This window comes from Gymnoscopelus microlampas, assembly GCF_963454915.1.
Source record: "Gymnoscopelus microlampas genome assembly, chromosome: 7".
Taxonomy (NCBI): Eukaryota; Metazoa; Chordata; class Actinopteri; order Myctophiformes; family Myctophidae; genus Gymnoscopelus; species Gymnoscopelus microlampas.
The window spans coordinates 36,448,318-36,474,736 of NC_139944.1; the positions used below are offsets into that span (position 1 = coordinate 36,448,318).

The 26,419-nt window shown below is 42.3% G+C and overlaps 3 protein-coding genes across 3 annotated transcripts; 1 reads left to right on the plus strand and 2 right to left on the minus strand.

The window, feature by feature from the left end:
- Positions 1–3,502: 3,502 nt before the first annotated feature.
- p3h1 (prolyl 3-hydroxylase 1) lies at positions 3,503–15,808 on the minus strand. Its single transcript, XM_084063567.1, has 15 exons — positions 15,140–15,808; positions 12,766–12,918; positions 10,650–10,839; positions 9,465–9,596; positions 8,130–8,269; positions 7,839–7,928; positions 7,649–7,701; positions 7,263–7,390; positions 6,472–6,599; positions 6,084–6,179; positions 5,839–5,989; positions 5,297–5,414; positions 5,121–5,196; positions 4,793–4,933; positions 3,503–4,515 (listed from the first exon to the last, which is right to left on the minus strand). Exons 1-15 carry the CDS (start codon positions 15,782–15,784, stop codon positions 3,925–3,927), a joined length of 2,832 nt encoding a protein of 943 aa, XP_083919693.1. The 5' UTR covers positions 15,785–15,808; the 3' UTR covers positions 3,503–3,924.
- A 1,933-nt stretch (positions 15,809–17,741) lies between these two features.
- On the plus strand, positions 17,742–21,520 carry cUnh1orf50 (chromosome Un C1orf50 homolog). Its single transcript, XM_084062148.1, has 5 exons — positions 17,742–18,032; positions 19,026–19,141; positions 19,270–19,356; positions 20,293–20,424; positions 21,120–21,520. The coding sequence occupies exons 1-5, from the start codon at positions 17,984–17,986 to the stop codon at positions 21,303–21,305; spliced, it is 570 nt and encodes a 189-aa protein (XP_083918274.1). The 5' UTR covers positions 17,742–17,983; the 3' UTR covers positions 21,306–21,520.
- A 265-nt stretch (positions 21,521–21,785) lies between these two features.
- On the minus strand, positions 21,786–26,138 carry ap5b1 (adaptor related protein complex 5 subunit beta 1). The gene is made up of 3 exons (XM_084062027.1): positions 25,834–26,138; positions 24,386–25,162; positions 21,786–24,054 (listed from the first exon to the last, which is right to left on the minus strand). Exons 1-3 carry the CDS (start codon positions 25,972–25,974, stop codon positions 22,090–22,092), a joined length of 2,883 nt encoding a protein of 960 aa, XP_083918153.1. The 5' UTR covers positions 25,975–26,138; the 3' UTR covers positions 21,786–22,089.
- Positions 26,139–26,419: the final 281 nt, after the last annotated feature.

Sequence of the window (26,419 nt, forward strand, 5' to 3'; positions counted from 1 at the left end):
CAATAATAAATCTGAGAATAATCCAAAACCAAATTAGCACTCTTATACTCTGACATACAGCCAACTTTGGAGATATTTACAAAATAAAATAAAAATAATTATAAGACCAGAGTGTTCTTGTATCAAAACCAAGTGAAATAGCAGGCGAGACCGAGACGAGACCATCAAAATGTGGTCTTGAGACAGGACTAAAGTACAGCCCTCGTCGTCTTTCCATACATGCTGGATCCATCTCTACTGTTATAAAGCCTTCTATGCCCTCCTCCACTGTGGTTCCATCCCCAGGCCAGCACGGCTGTGATCCCAGCCATAGGAGAATAAGGAGACAGTTCATGGCAGAGCTGAAGTCATCAGCCAGGCATCCGTCAGAACAGCCACCGAAAACAATAGAGCCCTCTGTCCCGTTAACACAAGGTTGGTTTTAGACAAGAGTTCGGGCAGTGCTGAGATGGACAGCAAGGGAACTGACAGCTCCGTCGTTGTCTTTGAATCTAACGCCTTACAGTGTCGGGAGTGAGCCTCTGTGAGGCGTACATCAGGGCACCGTCTAAGGCCCAGATGTCCTCTGTGCTGTAGACTACAAACGGAATGAACAGCACGGAAAAAAAATAATTGCAAATTGATATTGTCTGAGGGGGACCTTCAGAGATAGACGATAGACATGCCCTCTTGTCCAACAAGGACATAGTAAACCATGGCCTTAAAATATTCGTCATACATTAAGTATGTATAATGTTATGGAAGTCTCTCCTTCTGTCCTTGGCCTTAAAAAGTCTTTATAACTTTGAATCTACACAGAACCGCAGCATAAAAACCGGGCCAGTAAGCACGCACACACGCACAAACACACACACTTATCCCAGAGGGCTCAGTGAGGGCTTACACAGATAAGTGAAGGGCTGATCTTGAAATGTGCCTTGAGGCCAAACATTGGACAATGAAAAGTTTCCTTTCAATCCCCAGGTCTGAGCCAGAGGAGCAGGGAGAGGGGAGAGCATGTCAGTCCTTGTTAGCCCGCTGTTTTATTCTCCCTGCTCCCGAGTCACAGAGTCAAAGTTAATCTGAGTGCCCAGTGTCCCGCTGTGCCCGACCCGATCCTGCACCGCCGTCTCCATGGCCGCTATGTCTCCATGGCAACAAGAAAAAAATCAGGTGGCCTTGTCCCAGAGCGATGCACTTCCCAACACACACACACACACACACACACACACACACACACACACACACACACACACACACACACACACACACACACACACACACAATATACAACATTGGCAGTGGTACATCATTTGGCTGTCTCTTGACCCAAAAAAGAAAAGTGAAAATTGTTCATGCTGATTCAAGGCTACATTCATTCAAAGTGTTGTGTGACTGTAGGCAGAACAATCAGAGACAGTTGTACCAATCTCTGTCTAGTTTTCCGTGACTACTGTACTCTTACCCTCTCTCTCTCTCTCTCTCGCTCTCTCTCTCTCTCTGTGTCCCACTCGCTCCCTGTTTTTGCGGAAACAATGGTCAAAGCAATACCACAAATACACAAAGACAAAGCCTGTGTGAGTATCTCTCTCTCTCTCTCTCTCTCTTTCTCAAGCCTAATGTATACTTTGCAGTGATGGAAGAAGTACTCACATGTTTTACTTTACCTATTGTAGAAATAGGGTATTGGGTATCAAATTGCCAAAATCTACTGTAGGTCAGAAGTGGTTTTGGAATAATAAAAAGTGACTCAAGTTTTCAAATAATTACAGTGGAGTAAAAGTACAATATTTGCCTTTGAGATGCAGTGGAGTAGAAGTAAAAGTATTGAAAATTGGAAATACTCCAGTAAAGTAAACAATACCTCAACATTTTACTTAAGTACAGTACTTGAGCACATACTTAGTTACTTTACACCACTGATACTTTGTCTATATTTTTCAATCTTGAAAATCAGTTATTCTCAGTGAGGAACACCATCACATGACAATGGATAATATGGCTTTACACTTTCTGAATTTCACAAGATAAGGAAACACAAAGAAATCAGTGACAGCACAAACACACAAAGACGAAGAGAAAGAGAAAGAGAAAGAGAGAGAGAGATAGAGAGAGAGAAGTTGGCCCTGTTCATGTTTCTTAAGCATTATGCGAGATACTTCATACTGTACTGTTGCACGAGACCACGGCTTTCCTCACTGTAAATGGACCATTTTTCTGCTAACTCCAACACACTGCCCTGACCCCTGGCTGGGATAAGATGACTGCAATTCATTCTTTGAGAAATTGCCTGTTGTGTATTTATGTGTGGTGATTTGATGGTGTGTTTATATATGCACGTGCGTGTGTGTGTACATTTGCATGAAGCTATGTTGGTTAGAGACAAGGCTCTGTGTCAGCTCCATTCGCAATGTTTGCACAGAGTTGAAGGAATGTTTCACTAAGCATTTGACGTAAAATATACGCACACACACGATTTGTAAAGGGCTTGATATGCAGTGCAACAGAGGAGCTGTCAAATTCCTCCCTCTTACTATCTGGGATAACTAGAATGTTTCAGTCGGTTTAGCTGTGCCAGTGTGTAGATGTCAAGAAGCAAGTGGATCAAGATATATTGCCATAGTTTGGCCGTGCAAGTGTGCGTGTCTGTAGACTTGCTGTGTAGGCATGACTTCATCCACATTCTAAACCCACACAGGCATTGTATTACATATCCTAAACAGTGTCATAACTGCTGCATCCACAGGGTAGGAATAAGATAACAGAAATAAAAAAGGGCCCGACAGAAATGGGTGATCACGGCAAAATAAAGAAGCAAAAATAAAAACATGGGCACTGAGCATGAGTGAAGTAAGCTTTTTAAGCTTTGATTTCATTTTTGTGATGCCAAATACAGACACCGTCGAGGAATATTGAAATTGTGATTTGGAAAGTCCAATATAATTGTAATTCCTTTTTGGAAGACAGGATCAAAGAAAGATGAGTTGACCATGTCAATACTCAGAAACAGATGTTTTAGAGCCAGATAGTAAAATAGGTTGTGTTAGAGAGAAAATGACAAGGGTGGCACTGGCAGATGATCTTTGGGTGGAGTTGTGTTTGAATCTAAATTGGATGCAAAGAGCTGTGTCCCAAGAGAAAACAGACATGTCGGCAGACATGGTGCGGCATGCACCAGGATGCCAACACATACACAGAAAGGACGAAAATCAAAAATCTAGGCGGTATTAATAATAGAACAGATCATTTCGTTTTTTAAATATTCACATACTAAGTCAAATCACTGCAGTACAACAAAATGTCTTAAAGACATGAACTCCAAATGTACTAGTGGTTTCTACTGAAGCTGCTCTAGTAACAGTAGGAACAATATGGAATGAGTTTTCATGATGCTTCCATCCTGCCACCCAGTGTTTGTGTAAAGTATTGCATATTTTCCCCACAACCCTATTCTGGGGGAGAACATTTGACAAAATTAGCAGATCTGAGCTTGTAGAGATTTGGTTAAAAACTGTGCTGGCCATAGTTTAAAAACATCACTTTTATTTCAAAATTTCAAACAACTGATTTGAGATGAGATTCTCCTCAGAGTTACAGTAACAGTGATTCACCTCCTAAGATTCTTTTCATTTTCTCTGCTGTGGGAGTCTTCCACTCTTAGAGTCAACAATTAAATAAAAAGTAAAAGAAGAAACAAAAATAGAGGACACCTATAGTTACTTTGGACACTTAAGCAGTGTCTGCATAGAAAAATAGAACTGAAGTGAACATTTGATTGACATCAGCAATTCTTTTGTACCTTATTATTTCAGTATGGCTTGCATTTCACTGTCCATCAAATTGAAAAGACAACATCTTAAACACATTTTAATGAGGAAAACTCTGAATTGCACCAAATACTATAAAAATAGATACCACTTAGAACAGTCATAAGTACTGCGCTCATCACAGCTCAATCTTGTGTTTCTGTGAGTCTGAGGCTGATTTGTTGTCGATCTTGGAGTCTTTGGAGTCCTTTTTGACGTCCACTTTCACTGCCTGTTTTGCTTCCTTGGTTTTAGTTTTCACTGTCTGTTTGCTGTCTGCAGGTTTCACTGCCAGTTTTGCTTTAGCCACAGGTTTCACTGCCGGTTTTTCTTTAGCCACAGGTTTCTCTTTAGCCGCGGGTTTCTCTTTAGCTGCGGGTTTTGCTTTAGCCGCAGGTTTCCCTTTAGCCTTGTCTGCCGTTTTGGCCTTACCCTGGTCACCGGTTTTGGTGTCTGTGATATTAGATACCGTTTTAGGCTTTGCATCTGTCGTTTTCCCCACCGTTTCTTCCTCAGATTTTTTCTTTGGTGTTTCGGTTGGTTTTTCAGCCATGCTGATGGACTGATCAGTCGGTTTGTCTTCCCGTTTATGTACTGTCTCCTGCTGGTCAGTGGGAGCAGTGGGGGCTGCGGGCTGAGGGGCTGAGATGTCCTTGGCATCTTTTGCTATGAACTCCTCATCCACAGGTGTGGAAAACATCTTCAACATCTCCTGAGCTTGGAATCTCTCCTAGAGACACATATTACATGTTAGTTTAGTTACTACTATACTCTCCCTGAGTGATGTGCGGTCATGGAGCAGGTAGGGGTTTTAGACAAGCATTCATGATCACAGCTGGGTTTGAATATAGGACATTACCATTATGGAATAGTTACTCAATAATCACTGAGCCATCTTGTCAGCTACAAATGAAGCATGAACACAAATGAACATAAATGAGGTGATCAACAGGGATAGTACTAGGGACTGACAATAACAAATACAACATTGGCAGAGGTAGATTTACCTTCTCCTCGTGGGCAGGGTCCAGGGTGAACCAGAGTGCTACAGCACATCTCTGGCCTTTGCTGACAGCTCTCACGCCATGGGGGTTTTCCTTTCCCGAGCCGAAACCCACCACTCGACCACACTGCGGACGCACCTCGGCCTGGGAGGACATAAATAATATCAAACATACATAATGTAGAACATATTCCTAGCATCAAATGTTGCTGTATAGTTGACAACAGTTTTTCAACAATCTTCAGCACACTTGAAATTTACAATTCTATTCACATACAGTAGGAGGGGGGGTGGGAAGAGAGTAAGCCATCGTAAAGTAGTTTGAGACTCACAGTGACTGTTTTAGCATCCATCTCGGTGAAAATAAAATCTCCTCCTTCAAAGTCATTGTTTAGATAAAGGATGGCACTGGAAGGGAAAGAAAAGCAGGTCAGTAGCAGGTGATGCATTGTGGTGCCTGTTGAGATTTGGCATTTAGTCTGCACAGAGTGCAAGTACATTTGCTCACCTGTAATCTCTGTGTGTGTACGCAGGAGGTTCCTTGATGCATTCATTGAGCTCAGAGACCAGCAGACAGTTGTCGACATGAACAGCGTGGCTCAGGTCCTCACGCTCCTCCTGCTTCTCTGCATAATCAAAAACATGTAAAGAAGTCACATAATGTGAATGCTTTTTCCCCCCATACAATTTGGAATTATTTGCAAATAGACCAGATCAGGACCAGGGCGGTCTTGATCGACCATTGGTACACAGTTACACAGTAACAGTACCCCAAAAGGCTCACAGCTGGAAATTGAAGTCAAAGTTGTTTTTACCAAGTATTAAATCCGGGCATGAATACTTATGCAATACCGTTTTAACATTTGTGTCACAGTAAAACCCATTTTGCACCTTCAGTGTGTTAAGTGTTTTGTTCAATGGTAAAAACTCAAACTAAATCAATTTAAGCTATAACACTCAAAAGGGTCCAAGAGGGAATACTTATGCAAGACACTGTACATCATGGTAATGGAATTCTCTTCCACAATGAAATGACGCCTCCTGACTAACCTTCAATGGCAGAACGGCACACGAGGTGAGAGTAGGAGAAGTAGAGAGGGGTTTCCACATGGAAGTAGGATTCCAGAACCTTGCGCACCTTCTCACTCAGGTCATTGAACAAACGGGCACTCTTCAAGGGCACCTTGCCCTCCTGCCCCAGCTGTGGAACATGGCAGTAAGCTTAACACTCTGCACAAAGTCATGACTATGAATACACATAGCAGTTAATGGTTTAGATTTGTAGGGCGACTCACCTTTACAGCCTTCAGGACGGTGACTCCTTGGAACAACTCGTTGGGGGAGTGAGGGGATGAACTCCCCTGGTAACCATCACCTTTCAGGGCTGCGGCCTGCGAAATACACACATCATCATACAACATACAGACACCATGGGCTGAGATACACAATACCAACACATACACATAGAATGGGAGGAAAACAATACATATTATGTGTGATTGGATTAAAACAAAGGATATAATTACTGTCATTTACAGATCCAACATTGCAATTATAAAATTGCATTGTAATTAATGGTTGGTATCAATGCTACAATTAGTTTAACTTTCATGCCAGCAACAATTTTTTTATGTCACAGATTAGATTATATGACATTTTTCAAATTATGTTATGCCAACTCACATTGGAGAGGCGATGAAGCTCACGGCACTCATCATCAGTAATCACTCCATCCAGCAAGACCCGCTGGGTCCCGTTCAGTTGCACCGATGTCATGGCAACCTTGATGTCATCATATAGCACAGGGCCACCTGGTGGTTTGGAGGGGGTGGTGCGTTATAAGGGTGAGGAAATAATATGTACCAGTAAAAAACAATTTCCTGGAAATGTTTTGCCTTGACAAGGACACATACATTAATTACTGATCTAAAAGCTCTGGTCTATATAAGAAAAACTTGAATTAATCACAGAAACTAACTATATATATACACACATATATATCGTCTCTGTCGGATGGAAAAATGTTCAAATTCAAAAATATCAAAAGCAGCAGATCTACAAGCTCGAGTCGAAACGCGTCGCTTGTAGATCTGCTATTTTTTATGCTTTTGTGTGACGCTGTAGAATGTAGTATTAATTTACAAAAAAAAAGTTAGAACATGGAGATAGGAGGATTCTGCCCGACAGCAACGATATACACACACACACACACACACACACACACACACACACACACACACACACACACACACACACACACACACACACACACACACACACACACACACACACACACACACACACACACACACACACACACACACACACACACACACACAAATATTTATATACATAGCGATGAGACACACTGTTCTCCAGTCCATTCCCTGCAGAGACCATCCCACTCAGTTATAGTTGTTGTGCTTGTTAGAGACAATAACTCTGATGAGGGAAGTCTATTTTCACATCCTCACCTTCCCGGGGGCCTATTATCTTTGCAAACTCTGACGAATCCTTGGTCTTCTCATCCACCAGGGTTTCTATTTCCTTCATCAGGTTCCCTATTTCCTCTGTGATCCTCGCAGCAGTCTCCCTGTCTGCCCTGACACAGACAACACAAGTAAGAGAGTGTTGAGCTTGATTTATACTTTGTTGAGCAGAATGTCACATGAAAAGAAATGCCAATCTACATGCTCACAACACGTCATGGCGCGAAACGTTGTTAATGTTAAGCTTGTAAATCGGCTATTTCCGGCACGCAACACCACACTCAACAAAGCATAAATTATGCCTTTCATAAATAAAAATCTTGTACAGTACCACATTGTGCAGTCCAATAAATCTATAACAAAAATCTTACTTCTGCTTGTCTCTCAGCTTCTGAGGCATGACATCTGCAGGAGTCCATGTGTCCTGAAAAATAACAAAATAGTCATTTGAAAACAGCTGAAAGCCGATTAACACCCTTATTTTTAACAGCATGGAAGAACATTAATGATGTGTGAAAATCATTTGATAACAAGAGTGATAAAAATGTAAGTTCAACCCACTGGGTCTACGAAGGTGATTCCGAAGATTTCGTAACCAAAGTAGAGCAGCTCTTTCTCCAGTAAAGACTGCTGGATGTACTGCTTCACCACCTAAGGGCAGAGACAGAGGGAAATCACTGTGTGAGTGTGTGTGTGTGTGAGTGTGTGTGTGTGGTGGAGGTGTGTGTGCGCGCACCATTAACCCACCATGTGTGTCCATGTGGTATAGGGATTCAATACCCACAGGGATGACCCAGTCTAAAAATGTCTGCCCCCAAAGCACTGTGAAGTGCTTTGGATTCTGTGACCTACCTGTCTGGCTGTTATGGTGTCTGCCTTGTCCTCCCCCAGCACGGCAGAGTAGTAAGCCAAGTTCTGCTTCATCACCTCATCATCAGGGTGGAACAGCATGAAGGTCTTAGCACACTCTATGGCCCGCTCATACTTTTCACCTGCAAGTGGGACGACAGCAGAGGAGAAAGTTTAGGGGCAACCAGGGGGAGGGATGGAGGAGTGAAAAAATAAAGTGAAATCCTTTTGTTGTTGTTGCCTCTTCCCCCTTTTTCTGCCAATTTCCACTTCCCCTTGTACTGTAGTCCCTCGTCACGGTTAACACATCTTTGTTAGTTTGTGAAGGAGGGTTTGGACGAACACGTGTCTGCGCCGATACACGTCAAATCACTAGCTGCTTCTTTTCACCAGACACGGAGTGGTGTCAAGACAGTGGCGACAACTTCCTTCCCTCCAATGGACCAATTTTGTATCCATTTCTGGATTGTGGAGGCTCTTCATAGTTCCCAGACATTGCCCATAAATACTAGCACCACAGTAGAGATACATCAGAACAGACCGTTTATAATAAGTGTTTTCATTACGCTTTATGTGTACATCCTGGGTTGAAGTTATATTGTGTTGTACCTTGTATTACTTTTACCAAAATCAAATCGAATCAACCTTAGTATCCCTGTTCTGGGGGCGAACATTCAGCGAAAATAGCTGATCTACAAGCTCACAACACGTCGCAGTGCAACATGCTTTGAGGTTGTAGATAGACTGCTTTCGGAGAAGAGATTCCATGTAGAGGAAAATAATAGTGGACCTAGTATAGTCCTCTGGGGCCCCGGTCAACAAATAAAACACGTTTAAGTGATCAAAAGACAAAACATTCTAAGACTGTAGATTGTATATTATCATCACATCTGAATCCATTTAACATGTAACTGGAACTATCTGAGGTCTATGTGAATCATGTGAGGATCAAGCATTTTGAGGTGTTTCATGTGGAGGGACACGTTATTGCTCCCCAGTTCAGCACCCCCACTCACCTCTATAATTCCAAGCATTGCTGGCCCACAATAATCTACCTGACCTGGCGAGACCTGTGCTCCGATGAGCACTTTTGTGACGACTGTCAGCTACATTAATTTATTTTTAAGCAGCACACGTGCATGTAAATCTTATTTTCTACACCCAATGCATGTATGTGTCAAATGTTGTAAGCCTTTGGAGGACCCTATTTAAACAAGAATGTTGTGTTGATGTTTTTAATAGTTTCAAAAAATAAAATAAAAATACACACAATATTCGCAGTGAAAAGGATGATAAAGTGATGGCGTCAAATGAATAGAAGATGACCGTGAAACTTACTGTTGTAGTAGGAAAACTGGAGGTAATTTAATTGGGATGGGAGGAAATCCTCAAAAGGCTTGGTTTTACCAGCAGTACTGGCTAGCTCTACCGAACAACGCTGCTTACAGTTCAGCACCTGCATGTAATGATCTGAGAAAGAGAGAAATGTACACAAGACAAAGGTTTTGATCCACTGCCATGAAAACCAAACAGTAACAGCATATGACAATTTTGTAGGTCTGAGATCAAATCAGATTTTTACCCAGGCATTTGTCATTGCCCTCAATATCCAACCACGGGCAACGATGAGTGCTGGGTCTTAATTTGTTTATCACAAATCCATAACCGCATTCACCAGCTCAGTGGTCCTGTGGTTAGAGTTTCCGCCCTGAGATTGGGAAGTCGGGGTTCAATCCCCCGGCAGGCCAGGTCATACCAAAGACTATAAAAATGGGACCCAATGCCTCTCTGCTTGGCACTCAGTATTAAGGGTTGGATTGGGGGTAAGTCCCAGCAACAAACTAGCGTCATGTCCAGGGGGTGTACTTGTACATCATGGCTGGGGGATGTACTTACTTGTACATCAAGCCGCCTCACACCACAGAAACAGGAGATAGGCTCCTGCTCTATGGGACACATGGCTTGGGAATCGTTTGTTCCAAAGGCTACTTACTTACTATAGCCTTATTCATTTACAAAGTCATCAAGAAAATAGCCATAACACAGTTAGTGATCAGCTTATAGGACTTGATTGAAACATTGCTGTCAACGGCAGTGTGTGGATCCACAGCCTTCGTATTTGGCAGCCACGTTTCCCCATGTTTGATATGGTTAATTCCTTTATAAGCGAGGTCACTCGCAGTGATAGTTCAGCGCAGTGGCACATTTGCCCACGTTGATTGGTAATATCAAGGGCCGATACAGCTTTAGCATTCACTGATTGGTCAGTTCTCAGTTGCCCTATTTTTCCTAGAGCTGATAGGGCAGCTGACCAATTTGTGCAAGTTTAATACCCTCACCGTCTTTTTATCACCCCCATCAGCCAGGGCAAATAAAGGATGGATAAATATGTGATAAAATGTTATATGCCATTTCAACATAAGACAACAGACACACACTGTGTGTATATAGATATATATATAGTACATACACACCCACCAACACACACATACTTTCACATCACATCAAGATGTGCAACTTCACCTGTAATGGTCTGGAAGAGGTCAGCGCTGTATTCCAGGTAGTTGTAGCCGTCATAATCATAGAGTCCCTCACAAAGTGCCCTGCACTCCTTGTCTGCTGTGAAGTACTCATCTAAAGCTGCTTCAAAGTGGTCGGCAGCCAGACCGAAGGAGTCATCACTGTAGTAACGCTTTCCCAGTAGGAACTCAGCCTGAGGACATTTGATAGACCAGGGGTTAGCATCCACTCTCTTTCACCTTGGAGATGGTACAGCTCTTGGGGGTAATGTCATTGCTATCAATACTAACCAAAATAACAAATAATTCCATTCTTTTACTGATTATCCATCACATTATGATGAAAGCCTATACCTTTTTGGTCAGGAATGTGGTTATTTTCCCAATACGTTTTTTTTTGTATTACCTTAAATCTAAACAATGTTACCACAACATTGACTGAAATAAACTTAACAACTGTAAATGTTATGCAGGATAAAATGTGTGTCATCTTAGCACAGTGGGCCATGGTGTCTACAGTACAGTATAGTACACTGTACTTGTGACATTGTGAATTCAAATGAATAATAGCCTGGTCCAGCCTGCTGGAAACACATGATTTAAATGACAAACTGAAATTATATACCCAGTACAGTGACTTCAGCTGGTTAATTGCGCTCAGTGGAGCGCAAATCTTCACCAAGAGGCACGTCCCAATAATAATACTCTCACTGTCTAATACAGTAATATCAAACTGAGTGTCTCTCCCTCACTCTCTGACTTTATGCAGAGTGTGTGCATGCGCACCAGTGAAACTTTATAAACTTGACCGATGAGACCAACACTACTTCATCATCACAATGTTGGTGTAAATAAGAGATTCACTGGAAAATATACTGTATTTTTTACATGCATGGATTATCAACTACGAGGCAATGGTTGCTTCAGCCAAAGGGAGCAGTGAATTGGCATAGTGTAGATCCATTAGGCTGGACGATTCGCTAGTCCCAATCCATACTGCTGTGAACACATATCACATAGTCTGGACTGGAGGGATGGAGGATTTGAGGTTACAAATTCACAAAGTTGTGGTTGGTTGACAGATTTGAAAAATACTGAGGAATTGACTACCAGTTGGCCAATGTCCAACTGGTAGTATGCACAATGGGGCTGAATAATCATGTTTCATCGAATTTGGGGGGATAATGTGCAAACGATTATAAACGTATAGTCGTATACCATATATCCGATCAGTAGGCCTCATGACTATACAACCCTACTACAAGCCAAAACCCAGTTCACATTCATACAGTAACATACCGAAAAACAGCGATGCGATCCCCACGATTCAAGCGACAAGCAAGAATCATGAATCATTGTAAATGCACATTAAAAAAGCATCAACGCCAGCATGAGGGATTTTGGTGAACAACTATAACTACTGCAGAATTTAATTGACTTTGGACTAATAAACTAATGACCATACCTGGGTTACACCTTCACTAATCTACTCTGCTCTACTTGAATGTTGTCATACAAGAATTAAACAGTAGTTCACTTCAACTTTTTTTAAGTTTGTTCTTGACAATTGGCTCTTGGATATAACGGTACTGACCAGTTCTGACATACATAATACTATATTGTATTATGTGTGTATATATTATGTACTATACTATTTTTTTCTATGCAAAATCAAATATAATCAAAAATACTACTGTACCTAATCTGCTGTATATAGAATACACTGTGAAGTTGTTTACACAAAGTTAGGTGGCAGCAAACCAAAAATAGTTTTACTCTTATGTACCTGTACACAAGATGTAATAATAAAGTACAACCTTGAACCTTCTGAAAATGTTGAAGACCAGAATTCAAATGTAATTTCTGAGCTCAGTTGACTACCCTAATGAACAAAATGATGCTGATCGGTGTAGTAGTTTGTGAGATTAATCGCGTTCAGGCAGAAACACACACAGACCTCCAGCCCAGGCCAGGTAGAGATAACATAATGTGTATTGCCACTGGCTCATACTGTGGTAAAAGTCTCTCTCGGATAATCAGCTGCACTACAAGTTCAGATGAAAAAACTGCAGATGTATGTAAATGCCATATTATATGTTATGGTTCAGGGCCAGTGTTACCATATGAGGTCTGGCCTCCAAGTCTTTGAAGTCTTCCTCCTGTACTCCTGCCATCATCCTGTAGTAGTCCAGGTTCTGTTTCATCTCCATGTGATCCGGGTTAGCAAGGAAGAAGGTGTGGGCGGCTGCCACCGCCTTGTCCAGCATACTGATCTGCCAACAGACAGAAATACACATAAATAGGGCTACCTATACAGGGGAATTTTGTTTTAGTCTGACTATAGTTAGTATATTTCTTAGCTTTGTTGTAAAACATTTGATAAACGAATCGTGCATTACATTCCCAAAATGTTCGATCTCTTGGATAAAAAGGCGTTGTCACTTAATGGGGTATTTCACCTTAAAACACGTCTGGGGTCATTTTAACATCTACTCTGGCTTCTGTGTGCATCCCAGATAGTTTTTAAGTTGCTTGATTCAATATTTAGATATTTTATATTAATTTGATCAGAAACATAACCCACTGTAACTTCAAACTACATTTTAACCATGTTAGACTCATTGAAAACACATGGTGATATATAAAGTTAGTTTGCGTGTGAGTGAGTGAGTGAGTGAGTGAGTGAGTGAGTGAGTGAGTGAGTGAGTGAGTGAGTGAGTGAGTGAGTGAGTGAGTGTGTGTGTGTGTGTGTGTGTGTGTGTGTGTATAATGTTTTTTATACACACGCACACAGCCACACACACACAAAGGAATTGAAAAAGAGGGACAATATCAGTCACCAGAAGCAGGGACATGTTTTCAATGAGTCAAACATGGTTAAAATAGTGTTACAGTGGGTTACGTTTATGACCCCAGAAGTGTTTGACAGTTAAATGCCTGTTTAAGTTTGGATGCAGACTTTAATGGATAACAATTTAGTACTGTATCTATATTGTATGACTAACATTCAGTGTAAATACAGTGACATTTTAAGATCTTGATAAAGGACGGTAAAACTATACGGAAAGTAGACGGTGATGATGGATACAGGATAGGTGGGCACTGGGGACATCTAGGCACATCGATCATGTAAAATTGGTCTGCATCATGTAAAGTATACATGATGTGAACATGCACAGTACACCATTATCAGACTTAATTCTATCCTTCAACTTTTTGTTTATTGCCCAAAATGACTGGATATACAGGTTTCGTAACAATTGTAGAAATATTAGACCTTAATTGTCAAATGTTTAAGCATGTTCTAATCATGTAAATTCTACTTTAAAACATTTTATTATTTAGCATTTTGGAAAAAATTGCCAATTTAACACAGAGGTGCCCACTCTTCCTTAGTGCCCACCTATCCTGTTACCTGTTCAATAGAGTGCATCATTTCAACCAAATTGATTTCACAAGTGATGTCCGCCCTCTGGTGGAATGTACCTAGAGATGAGTCAAATTAGCAGCAGTTGCAGTGTTTGATCTGCATGCTCTCATCTCTCATCCTATGCTCTCATCCCTCTAGCTTTGTCTTAGAACACTATCATTTTGTGTCATATTGTGATTTGAGGTGCATGAAACGTAGAACTCTCGTGGTGAGACTGGGCCTGTGTGCCAGTAGATTTATATCCAGTGGTGTAAAGAATCCAAGTAGCCTACATGTACTCAAGTACTGTACTTCAGGACAATTTTGTACTACATCTCAGAGGCAAATATTGCAGTTTTACTCCACTACAATTATTTGAAAACTTTAGTTACTAGTTACTTTTTAGATTTAGATTTGTATTACTAAACATACATTATAATCACTTAAGCTCTATATATTTCGGCTATTTGAAAATAGCCAATCTACAACCTGTTGTGAGCTTGCAGATCTGCTATTTTAAAGATTTGTATACATTTTGAAAACTTGAAATGGGACATTCTGCACAATGACTACTTTTACTTTAGGTACTTTAAGTATATTTTGATACCAATACTTTTGTACTTTTACTAAAGTAAATTCTGAATACCAGACTTTTACAGTAACAGAGTAGTTCTACATTGTGGTATTGATACTTTTACTCAAGTAAAGCATTTGAGTACGTCTTCCACCACTGCAGTAGATTTATATCTCTTTAAAGTGATGTGTCCCAAAACTCTGCGTCTTCACGTCAGCATGCAGCAGCTAGACTCCACCTTAAGACGTGGCATGGTAGTTAGGATTCTGCTTTGAGGGGGTTGGGGCACTTATCCCCAGCTGGAAGATTATAGTTTGGGTAAATGTTTGAATGGAATTACAGATAAAATGGGCAGCGATTTGAACAAAACAAATACGTCTATAGCTGTTCTAAGCCTTCAAAACAACATTGCAACTAGCTGTGTATTAATATGTTAATGGCTCTGTGATGCATCTCATCTGCTCGCTGCATGGCAACAACACTGATGTACAGTAGCACACATTTACATTACCTTGAAATATGCCACTTGCAAGTAATTATACGGCGATCTCTTTCTGAACTCCAGTTCCACCTCTTCGCTGACTTTATGCATGGTCGGCGGGCCCAGTTTATCGTTTTCGCAGGAGTTCACACAGTCGGCCCGTCTGAGGATCCTCTGGAAGAAGCCCAGGTCCTCCACGGACCCAGCGCCCGGGACAGGCGGCACCGCCGGCACACCCAGGCCGGCCAGAGGCTCGCCGAAAGCGGTCTGGTTGGCGCAGTTGATCCGACACTGAGCCTTCACCCTGCGGACCGTCGCCTTGTTCCTGAGAGCCTTCTCCATGTGAAGGATGACAGACATCCAGTCGTTCTTGTAGTAGGCTTCGACCGCCGCGTCGAACAGAAAGTCATAAGGCTCCAGTAAAACAGCTTGACCAGGCGCGTCCGATGATAAACACAGTGGGATAAAGCACAGAATCAGAAGTGCATAATAACGGCACTCCATTCTGGCAAATCGGGCCTCCTCCACATACGGATAAAAGCTGGAAAGAAGCCGGTCCGGTAGTGTGTGGGTTACTGAAACTTTAGCTGGGGGTTGCAAACTTTTTCGGAGGTGGGGTTTGTAGGTGCAGACAGTCCCCCAAATGTCCTGTTGCAGTGCTGTAGGCCCACCCATAGGGCCCACCCCAGACCAGACCCCACCATTCATTCGATTGGAAGTCTCAAGTCTGTTGTGATTGATTGAATACTTTATTAACAGTTTGCAAAGACATGCACAGCACAGGGAAGTACAGTTCAATGCAAGGTCTGTTAAGAGAGGATTTTAAACCCAAGAAAGCACTATGGCTTGAATGTTTCCATTGCGGTCCTCTGTACTCAATTCATCGAAGTGAGACAGTGAGAATCAGTGGTGGGAAAAGTACTCACATTTTTTACTTAATTAAAAGTATCAATACTGAAATGTATAAATACTCTGTTAAAATAAAAGACACATTTTCTTGAGTAAAAGTACAAAATAATCGATATCAAAATGTACTTAAAGTACCAAAAGTAGAAAGTTCTTATTATACAGAATGTCCCTTTTCAAGTTTTCAAATGTATAAAAAATCTTTTGAAAATAGCCGATCTACTCTTTTCAAATGGCTGAAATGTAAAAGGTATGTTTTGTAATAATAATCAAAATAACTAGTAACTCAATTTTTAGTAGTTATAGTGGAGTAAAAGTATATTTGTCTCTGAGATAGTGGAGTAGAAGTCAAAGTATTGAAAATTGGAAATACTAAAAATACCTCAAAATTGTACTTATGTACTTAGTTACTTTACATCACTAGATCGATCTATGCCAAAATAAGAGTCTTTGAAACTTTGACCACAACCCCACCAGTTAAACACATTTTATTTCCCATACGCATCTTCATATTGCTCTCTGATAGGAGTATTGTGTCTACCTCGAAAGCCATGTCATTAATCTGATGCGATTCTAAATTCAAACACATGCATTAGGGAAGAAAGTTTATGGCCACGGTGACGCGAAAGTAAAACATGTAATTGTTGATTTTATGACATAGACACATAACATTTCTTACGTTTATTACATCCATTTGAAACAGGCACAAACAAGTGTACTAAAAAGACAAACTGGGGAGGAGATTTAGGACCAGTGTTGCCATGTTTTGCGAGAGAAACAAGCAAGCAGGTCGAGGAACACTAGCCCAAAAGAAACCACTAGAGTCTAGTGGCTTCAAAGTGCTGGTTTAAAGTGGTTTAAAGTGCTGATGTGGTCTGATGTGGTCTAGTGACTAGACCACATCAGCACTTTAAACCCGCAGTGGCGATTTCAAACGAAATCTTGAAAAAAAGGACACATTTGGAATATTTTTGACATATATTTAACATTTTAATAACACAAATCTGGTTTGGTTTTTGATTGATTGATGTACTTTATTTAGTAAGACATGAGAACAGTACATGGCAGTACATAACAGTACATGGAAGTACAAATTCGCAATACAAGGTCTACTAAACTGGATAGCTCAGTTAAGCACGTAGCTTGTTTAAGATGAGATCCCCATGCACACAAATCATGTTGACATATAAGAGACAGACAGATATACACACTACTATACAGAATGTCATACAATCAGTTTACAGGTTACTGGTATGAAGTATGAAGGGTGAAAAATATGTACAAAAAAGAAAGAGAGGGGGGGGGGGGGGGGGTAGGTTAGGTTAGGACATGGGGTAGGTTAGGACTTGGACAGGGGCCATTTTTGAATTGCAGCCTCCTGAAGGTGTATCTTTAGGGCATTTTTGAAAGTAAGTAGGGTTTTACACTCCTTTACTCCTTTTGGTAGGGCATTCCACATTTTAGATGAATAGCATGAGAAAGAGTTCATTCCCTTTGTTGTGCCAAATCTGGGTTGAACATGGTTTGTGGAGCTGCCTCTGGTGGTCCCCCTGGCTGGCACAAAATATTTTCAGATGGGGGGGTCTGTGTGGACTATTAATTTGGGGGTCCTTAACAGGAAAATGTTTGAGAACCACTGGTTTAATTAACATTCATTCATGAATGAAGCCCAAATAAGCAACTGCACTTTAGAAATAAGCCCCAAAAAACTGCAACCACCAATATTTACAAGCAACTTTACAGAAAAACAAGTCCAAAGTCGCTTATAATAAGCAGACATGGCAACTCTGGATTCAGGACCTAAGATCTTCTCTTTTCGGTGGTGGTTTCTGGGTTGACTGTCAGTGTCTCAAACATTCCCTTCAAAGCCATCGTGCGTGGAAGTTGGAACATATAGGCATTACTGTCTACATAGCTAGTACACAGTGACAGTAGGTTTTAGGCTACTTGACACTGTCTGCAGCAGAAATGGACAGAACTGTTTGTCTCCCGAATCAGCCGGACAAACCCACCACAGGTAGCTATAATAACACAGAACTAAGTTCTGTTTTCAACTTTATTTGTCATGTTCTCTGTTATTTCTTCTAAAGAAATGTATTTTTGTTGGTGTTCAAAGATAGTGTTACAATGTATCTGAGATGTGTGTAGCAGTCTTTTCATTACACTGTCGCCACCTGGCTACCTACCTATAATCGAACGTTTAACCTGTCGAGGAATATCTCTTGTAATTTAATAGTAAACACACCATATTTTCTGCTAAAGGCTGTAAAGAAACCCGGCGCAGGATCGTCTTTGGCATGATTTCAAGAAGCAGCTGTTATGGTTTTACGTAAACAGCGTGTACACGTGAGCCATACGCAGGGGGTGGTGGGAGATCTGAGCTGCTTAAATGCTACTAGTTTGTGATCCATGATTAACTTGCTACTGTAATAATATTGTAATAATATTGACATGCTGTTTGTCGTTGTCCGATGGATTTCGGTGACGGGCCCCTAATGTGCTATTTACACAGTAGCCAATTAAAATATAAAAACTAAGTCATTATCTACACATTCCTTTCTTTTGCATACAAAACTGGTTACAAAATAAACTGTGCAGGAGCCCACATTACATTACACGTGGGTCTTGTACAACTAATGCTGTGACACTGCAATGACACCGAAGAAAAGAGTATTGTGCAGTAAAGCAAACGAGATGCATATGAAGAGAAAGGATGGGTTATGATGAGAATTGTGTTATGGAATGTGAATTTGACAGACTGATTGTTATTGCTTATGTGATTGGTGAATACACAAAATATGGACATTGAAAATACAATTGAAAAAAGAAAAGGAAGAAAGAGAGACCAGCATTATCCTGTGGATCTTGTGAAAGAGACCTGTAACACTAATACAAATGACAATATGCAAGCCATCGCCTAATTACATAATGGATGTTGTGTTATTAATGATGGTGATCAGAGATATGACATTGTAATATGCCTCACTCTCCCACCTATCTGTATTTGCAGTGACTCTGGTGGAGTCCAGCAGGAGCCCCCAAGGACTGGAACTGGTCAGTTCCTACCAGACCAATAGAGTAGGAGATCCTATGGACCTGATAGCTCTTGCAACACAAGTACAAAGGGTATGAAGTCAACTGTTTTTTACGATCAAATATAACCTGAAATCAGGATAATATAAAGACATTTGTCTTGTGTGGATATTTTTATAAGGGCTTTCTTTTTTGCAGTGTTATTTTTTGTTTGCTTCCAGGGAGATGACTTTGTTAGAGCCAATGCTGGCAGCAAATTGACTGTCATTGCTGATCAGATCAGATACCTACAGGAGCAGGCCAGAAAGGTAAGGGCCACTTCACTCCCTGTGTCACAAAATAAACAGAAGAAATTTTCATAATAATTATTAATATTCAAATAATAATTCGTTGGGATGCTTTATCATGAAACTTTTCAAATTTACTAGTTCTGGATATTTAAGGATTGCTCCTGAGTAATTACCTGTTTTCCCAAGTCGCAGACAGGAGCCAATGTAGCTAATGTGTGCCTGCAGGGAAACAACTGCTTGGTGTGAAAGTGTACTTTCATGTAGCAAGAATAATGTATATTTTTAAAAGACATTTAATACAAATCACATTTGATGCCAATGGTACTGTAACAAACAAAACAAAAAGAATTAGAAGAAAAAGATGTCTGCACACTGATCGGCTACCAGAAGAAAACTTTATTAAGGACTAGGTCCTCCGAGGACAATGTTTCTACCGCAACCGGGTCTTCATTAGGTCTGAGATCTGATGAAGACCCGGTTGCAGTCGGAACGTTGTCCTAGTCCTTTGTAAAGTTTTCTCCTGGGAGCTGACGCACAGTGTGCGGACATCTTTTTCTTCTCTCAGTATACAGTACGTATTGTTGCCCAGCACCTGTACTTTTTGGATGTGTGTGCTTCCCTTTGGACTCTATTTCTAACTGTAACAATTATGTCAAACTCGCAATGTTGTTCTGACACCATGAGGACCACATTGGAAATAAGTGACTTGTCATCCACAATTGTAATTTGAATTTTTAATTTGTCAAACCAAATGTGCTTACATATACAGGAATTTACACTCAGTAATTTATACATCTACATGGCACATTTTAGATGTGCCATACTGTACGTATAGAAACACTATGGTAATATAATCATATCCAATTGATTTATAATTGAGTACATTCTAGCATTCTAGTACATAGTCTGTATTCATTGTAAATACATGACTCCCTGACATACCTTTATCTCTAGGTATTAGAAGATGCCAAAAGGGATGCTGACCTCCACCATGCCGCCTGCAATATTGTTAAGAAACCAGGAACTATGTACTACCTCTACCAGAGACCATCTGGACAGAAGTACTTCTCCATCATATCACCTCAGGTTGATATTTAATTCTAAGCATAACTCTTTGAATACTTTTAATGTATTTCAACTGTATTTACGCAAGCCAAGCAGCTATTTAGATACCATACTATGTTGTACAATATCTCAATAGCTGCTTTGCACCCGCAGTGCTGCTGTTGCATAACATTTCCCCTTAGGGAAAGTTTTAAGATGATAACGTTACATAGCCTAAACAGGGTAACCTTACCCAACACCTGACCTACAAGCAAATATGTGTGCATGTTATGAGATGAGTGAGTATGGTGTTCAAAGTCTATGCTTCTCCCTGGCGATAATGGCTAAAAACAAAACATAGGTGCTTTACAGTGGACGTGTTTAGTTAGTGTTTCTTCTGTGTGTGCATGCATGTTATGAACACTATAGCTGACTGCAAAGTTATGTAAAGCCTGACACCATATGACACAAATAGCCAATCTAAAAACTCACAGCGTGTCAGGAGCTTGTAGATTGGCTATTTTCGCTAGAAGTATAAATTAAGCCTTTCAGCCACGGCCTAGGCTATTTGAGACTTTTCGCCTATGGCATGGCCAAAATATGGATGCCAGGTTTACTGTAGTTAAACACCCATATTTAAAATAGTCTGTATGTAATCCACAGAATGTTGCTGACCCTCTTGATATTTGAAAATCTTGATATTTTCCTCCCTCATTGTCCTTTTTTTTTCTTTAAAGGAATGGGGCCCAAGCTGCCCTCACCCGTTTATTAGTGCACAAAAGCTTCAACATGACATGTCCTGGACCCCAGTAGACCAGATAGACAAGAGGGACGCAGAGATCGCAATCATGGACAAGCTTCTCAACAGGCAGACGGCCTTGCCACCTTGCTCAGAGCCCAATTTTGAGGGAATCACTAAGTAAAGGACTGGCTTAAGTGAACTGGAAATGCTAAAAACAAAGGCTATACAGAGGATGTAATTACAGTCTTAATGAACACTAGAACACAGTTCATCAATCTGAACTGTGGGGAAAAGTCATGATTGATGTGGAGCATCTGATCGCAAAGTATTTGTAAAATCGTTTGATTTGAACTCTGCCTTCCTGTGCATAACACATTAAAGCATTTTATCTACACACTAATGTGTCATTTCTTTGGTAGTTTATTTTATGATATTTTGGGGCTTTTTCTGCCTTTATTGATATTCCTATCAATAAAGGCAGAAAAAGCCCCAAAATATCTTGAAGAAATAAGAGTCAAGCCGAATCACCAGCCTATATGGTATGCGCCTGGATCGCTAGGTCAGCGAGCGCCCCTGGCAGTATATATTTAAAATAAATTGTTACGCCCTTTGTTTTAAAAGGGGTTCCATATACTCTTATATCGAAATGATCTGGATGGACATTTCACAAATCAGGTGCCCAAAAGCAGTACTGTTGTCAATGCATTCTTATATTAAATACTGATTTTATTTCCCACAATGGCTAATACACCTGCAACCCTGTGATTTGATTTCACAATGTATCTGAGCAACGGCAATAAAATGTAGTCTTAATGTTTAACGATAAAATATTTTATTTTAATTTCAATAAAGTGATTTAATGTGCAGTAACTAAATCAAAATCATCTTCATTTAAAGGAGGCCATTAAGACACTGACAAAATGTGATTTAAAAGGCTCATCATAAAAACAAAGGATGCATAACTTTCAACTGTCTGTGTTTTCTTGTGAACATGTGGTAATGGTGTGTAGGAAAGAGTTAATAAAAGGCAGAAGTTGCCAGTTATCAGTAGCAATGTTGAACTGCACAGCATCCTCCTCTGAGGTAATCTTCAGCAACACATGAGATTGCGGAGGGAGAAAGACCAGCACCTTATACTGCTCCTCGGACAGATCTGTCATAAGGTATGGTAGAAAATGTTTCTCTACCAAGCCATGCAGAGCCTTCTCCTGCAGCTCACAACAGAACAGGCTAGTAGCGCATTCTGCTGCATCTCTGTCCCTACACTCACCAGAAGAGATTTCCTCCCATGTCCCCTCAAACACCCTCAGTTTGTCCCCATCGCCCCAGGCCCAGGGAACGGGCAGAGGCATGAAGACCTGCTGGAATGCCACCTGTATGTCTGGTAGGTTTGTGTGCCAGGACAACCCATCCTGGGTGGTAAAGATGGCACTCGCCCGCAGAGTGGTGGGGTAGGGTTGCCTGGGCTCCAGTCTCAACTTCACCACTGGCAGTGCCCTGTCTCGAAACAGACATGGAATACTGATGTCACTCAGTTCCCTGTAGTGGCTGTCTGTGAGGTCCAAGTGCATGCGGATGCTGTACAGCTGGTCAAAGTGTGCACCGTGAACCTCAGTGTGAGTCAGTTTGTAGTGGAGGGTTATTTCGGAGGCAAACCCAGGGGTGTGAAACTGGGCTCTGTAGGCCTCCAATATATCCCTCTCCTGACCCATCGGGGTCTCTGACTGGTGTGGGTCTAACTCATTGTTAAGTTCCAGTTTCTGGCCGGTTTCTGTTCCACGCTGTGGCTCATAGCAGTCCTGTCTGACCAGCTTGAATATCGGCCTCTCTGTCTGTCGGATGGTCAGTGCCGTTGTTAGGTCCTCGCTTTCAGCCATGATGGACGACGACAGCGCACGTGTCTTGGCATGCTGACCTCCGTTACCGACACCCTGGGCCAGCACAGCACCCAGTTTCTCCCGGGAGAGGGTGGTGAGAAGGGTATAGTAGAGGCGGGCGTGGTCTTGGATGTCTGTGTCCCCATAGTGGCAGGTGAGGTGCTGTAGGATGTCAGCCAGAGGGCTGAGGAGCGAGTCCAGACTGGGGTGCACGAGTAGCTGCCGACACACCGCCAGCACACTGTTACCCAGACGCCAGTCGCCGCTCACACACAGCGAGGATGAAGATGAAGTGATGACACTGAAGAGGAAGCTGATGGTGCTCCTCTGGGAGATCTCCCCTTCCTCGGCCACCCGAGCCAGAACCTTAAAATGCCAGCGGAGTTCTTGCAGCTTGAGCTGGCCAAGAGGAGCATCAATGATCACAGTCTGCAAGGCCCCGAGCAGCCGTGCCGCCCAACCCGACTCCACAAGTCTGTCCTGGGTGTGATTGGCCAGGTTGATGAGGTGTGGGGCCAGTCGGGTGTGTCGGATGTAGAGCTCACACATCCTCTGGGTCAGGCTCTCTGCGTAGCGCTCCACATGGCTGAAGTGGTAAAGGAAGAGGAAAGACGCTCTAAAGAAGGTCACGACCATCTCTCGGCTACCCCGGTTTTCCACAATACGACACAGGGAGATGAGGTGGTCGTAGAGATAGGCCACGCCTCTGCCTCCCTCCTCTTCCTCCTCTCCATCCTCCAGGTAGACGAGTGACAGCAGGTGAAGTCGGGCCAGCATGGTGGCGCTGTCATTAAACACCGTGGGCACCAAGGCTGCTGCAAGCCGGGGGGTCAATAGCACGGGCAGACTTTCATCGCCGTCCACGCTGCTGATCGGCCTGTTCTCAGGGAAGTGTAAGATACAGTCCATGTAGAAGAGTTTCTCAGACGTGCTCTGCAGCGGATGCTGGGAAAGGCTGACCAAACGCTTCAGGACAAAAGCCTCGTCCTCGGCACTGAACAGGCTGTCCGTGAACGTGGCCTTCATCAGCAGAGCGGTGTGGAGGAGGCACACCTTAAACAACACAAAGAATGATTCAGTTTCAGATGGAACTTTAAATTAAATGTAATCTATGTGTGATAAATAAACATTTTAGGCATTCATCAAAGTAATAGTATTTAATAGTAATTATTTTTTAACCACTTAAACCCTCTATACTTAGTAAAACAGACCCAAAATGGCACTGTACTTGGTCTGCTCTTGTTTCCTTCTACACCAAATCTCTTGTCTCTGAAAATAGCCGACCTACAACGCGCCGCATTGTGAGCTTGTAGATCTGCTATTTACAGTGAATGTTACCAGAACCCCCAGAACAGGGGTGCTAGGGCTCAAATGGTTAATTTACCTCACTAGTACCCAGCAGTCGAAGCAGCTGGGCTCTGAGAACTGCTGGAGATACACCGGGTACCATGGCAACCACCTCTATCAAGCCATACAGCAGGGCAGCTTGAGCTATCGGTGTGAGTAGGTAGGACTCCTCCAGAAGAGAGGACAGGAGGGAGCGTAGCTCCCTGCAATCTGCTCCGGTCTGGAGGGTAGGAACTCGACCCATGGGGCCCAGGACGAGAGGTGAGGGGAGGGCCGAGTTGTTCTTCAGTGTGCCTGAATCTGGATCCCATTCGGCCACCTCATTCCCTCCCAGAAGGGCTTTGAGATCCTTAGCCCCAGCTCCTGTTTGCAGGGCGAGCAGATACACCGCATTTCTTAGTCCCAGGATATGGAGGCCAGCATAGGCCTGGTGAAGCCTGGAGGTTTCCTGCTGCCTAAGCCCACTCAGGAGCTCCAGGCGCTGAGCGAGAAGGCCCGGGCAGCAGGCCTCCAGCTCCCGTAGGCAGTCGCAAGCCACGGCCCGCAAAGGACGTACCGCAGCACCATCATTGGTGTCCTGTGCTAGCTGGAGCAGGAGGGCCAGGAAGTCCTGTGATCCGCTGGATGCGGTGCTAATGCAGAAGGAGCACGTGAGAACGGAGGTGAGAGCCAGGAGCAGGTGACAGCGGAGTTGCACGGACTTGGGAGGACACTGTGCGAATACAGACATGAGCTCCAGGGCTGTCTCCTCAGCCACGGTGATAGAGGGGCACAGCAGGGTTGGATACTCGCATAGCGGGGACAGCAGTACGACCTACGTTGTGGATAAGAAAAGGGACGGAGAAAGGCATTAAAAGACAACAAAGACAAAACGTAGAAAGCTGCAAGCATCTGAAAGTCAGTGGCGGAAGAAGAAGTACTGACATGTTTTACTTAAGTAAAAGTAGCAATACCACAATGTAGAAATACTCCGTTACAAGGTATTAAAGTTTTACTTTAGTAAAAGTACAAAAGTATTGGCATCATTCAAAATACACTTAAAGTACCAAAAGTAAAAGTACTTGTTATGCAGGATGTCCCATTTCACAAGTTCAATATGTATAAAGTAATAAAATATGTTTTCAAATAATTGCAGTAGAGTAAACAAGTACAATATTTGCCTCTGAGATGTAGTGGGAGAGTAGAAGTAAAAGTATTGAAAATTGGAAATACTCAAATAAAGTAAACAATTCTTAAATTGGTTTACTTAAGTACAGACCTTGAGTAAATGTACGTAGTTACTTTACACCACTGCTGAAAGTGAAGCTTTGCGACTTTCTTTGCAGATTTCTTAGGTTTATTAATCCTTTTTTGCATCCTTTTGTATATAACTGTACTTTCTGTGCTGGCTGTGGGCGGGGTCTATGGTCTGGATCCAGGCTGTACTTTCTGTGCTTTGTTTTTGCAAACCGTTAATAAGTCAAGTATTCATCACTATAGCTTTACCTTGACGCTGTCACTGGCTCTGTCGTCTCTCAGCTCTCGCAGCAGCTCCGCCAGGAACGTGTCCGAGGCGGTGCAGAGGAGGAAGGAGGACGGACTGCGGCAGAAAGAACTGATCCTCTCCAGCCAGTTCACCGCCGCCATGGTGGAAACAAACTGAACTGATGTACGAATGATCTCTCAGCTCCAGGCCGTGCGTTGGCCTTTAGGTGACAGACAGTGTGATAGCTCTATATAATGTACAGCGATACACATCCATTAAACAGGTACTTCTTCTCACATAAATCAAGGAAGGTCCATTGATCACCATTCACTTCCCTGTTATGATCATCATCACGTGCTTCTTCTACTCGGGGTTGCCAGGTTTTGAGAGAGATACAACAAGCAACCAGGTCTATGAAAACAAGTCAAAAAGAAGCGAGCCCAGGCTTCGCCCTTTACACGCATAACATTGGCTATTTGAAAATAGCCAATCTACAAGCTCACAACAACGCGTCGCGATTTCAGATGGGGTCTGTGGACAATACTTATTAATTGGGGGGGGGGGGGGGGGGGGGGTCTTTACTTGAAAATGTTTGAGAAACACTGG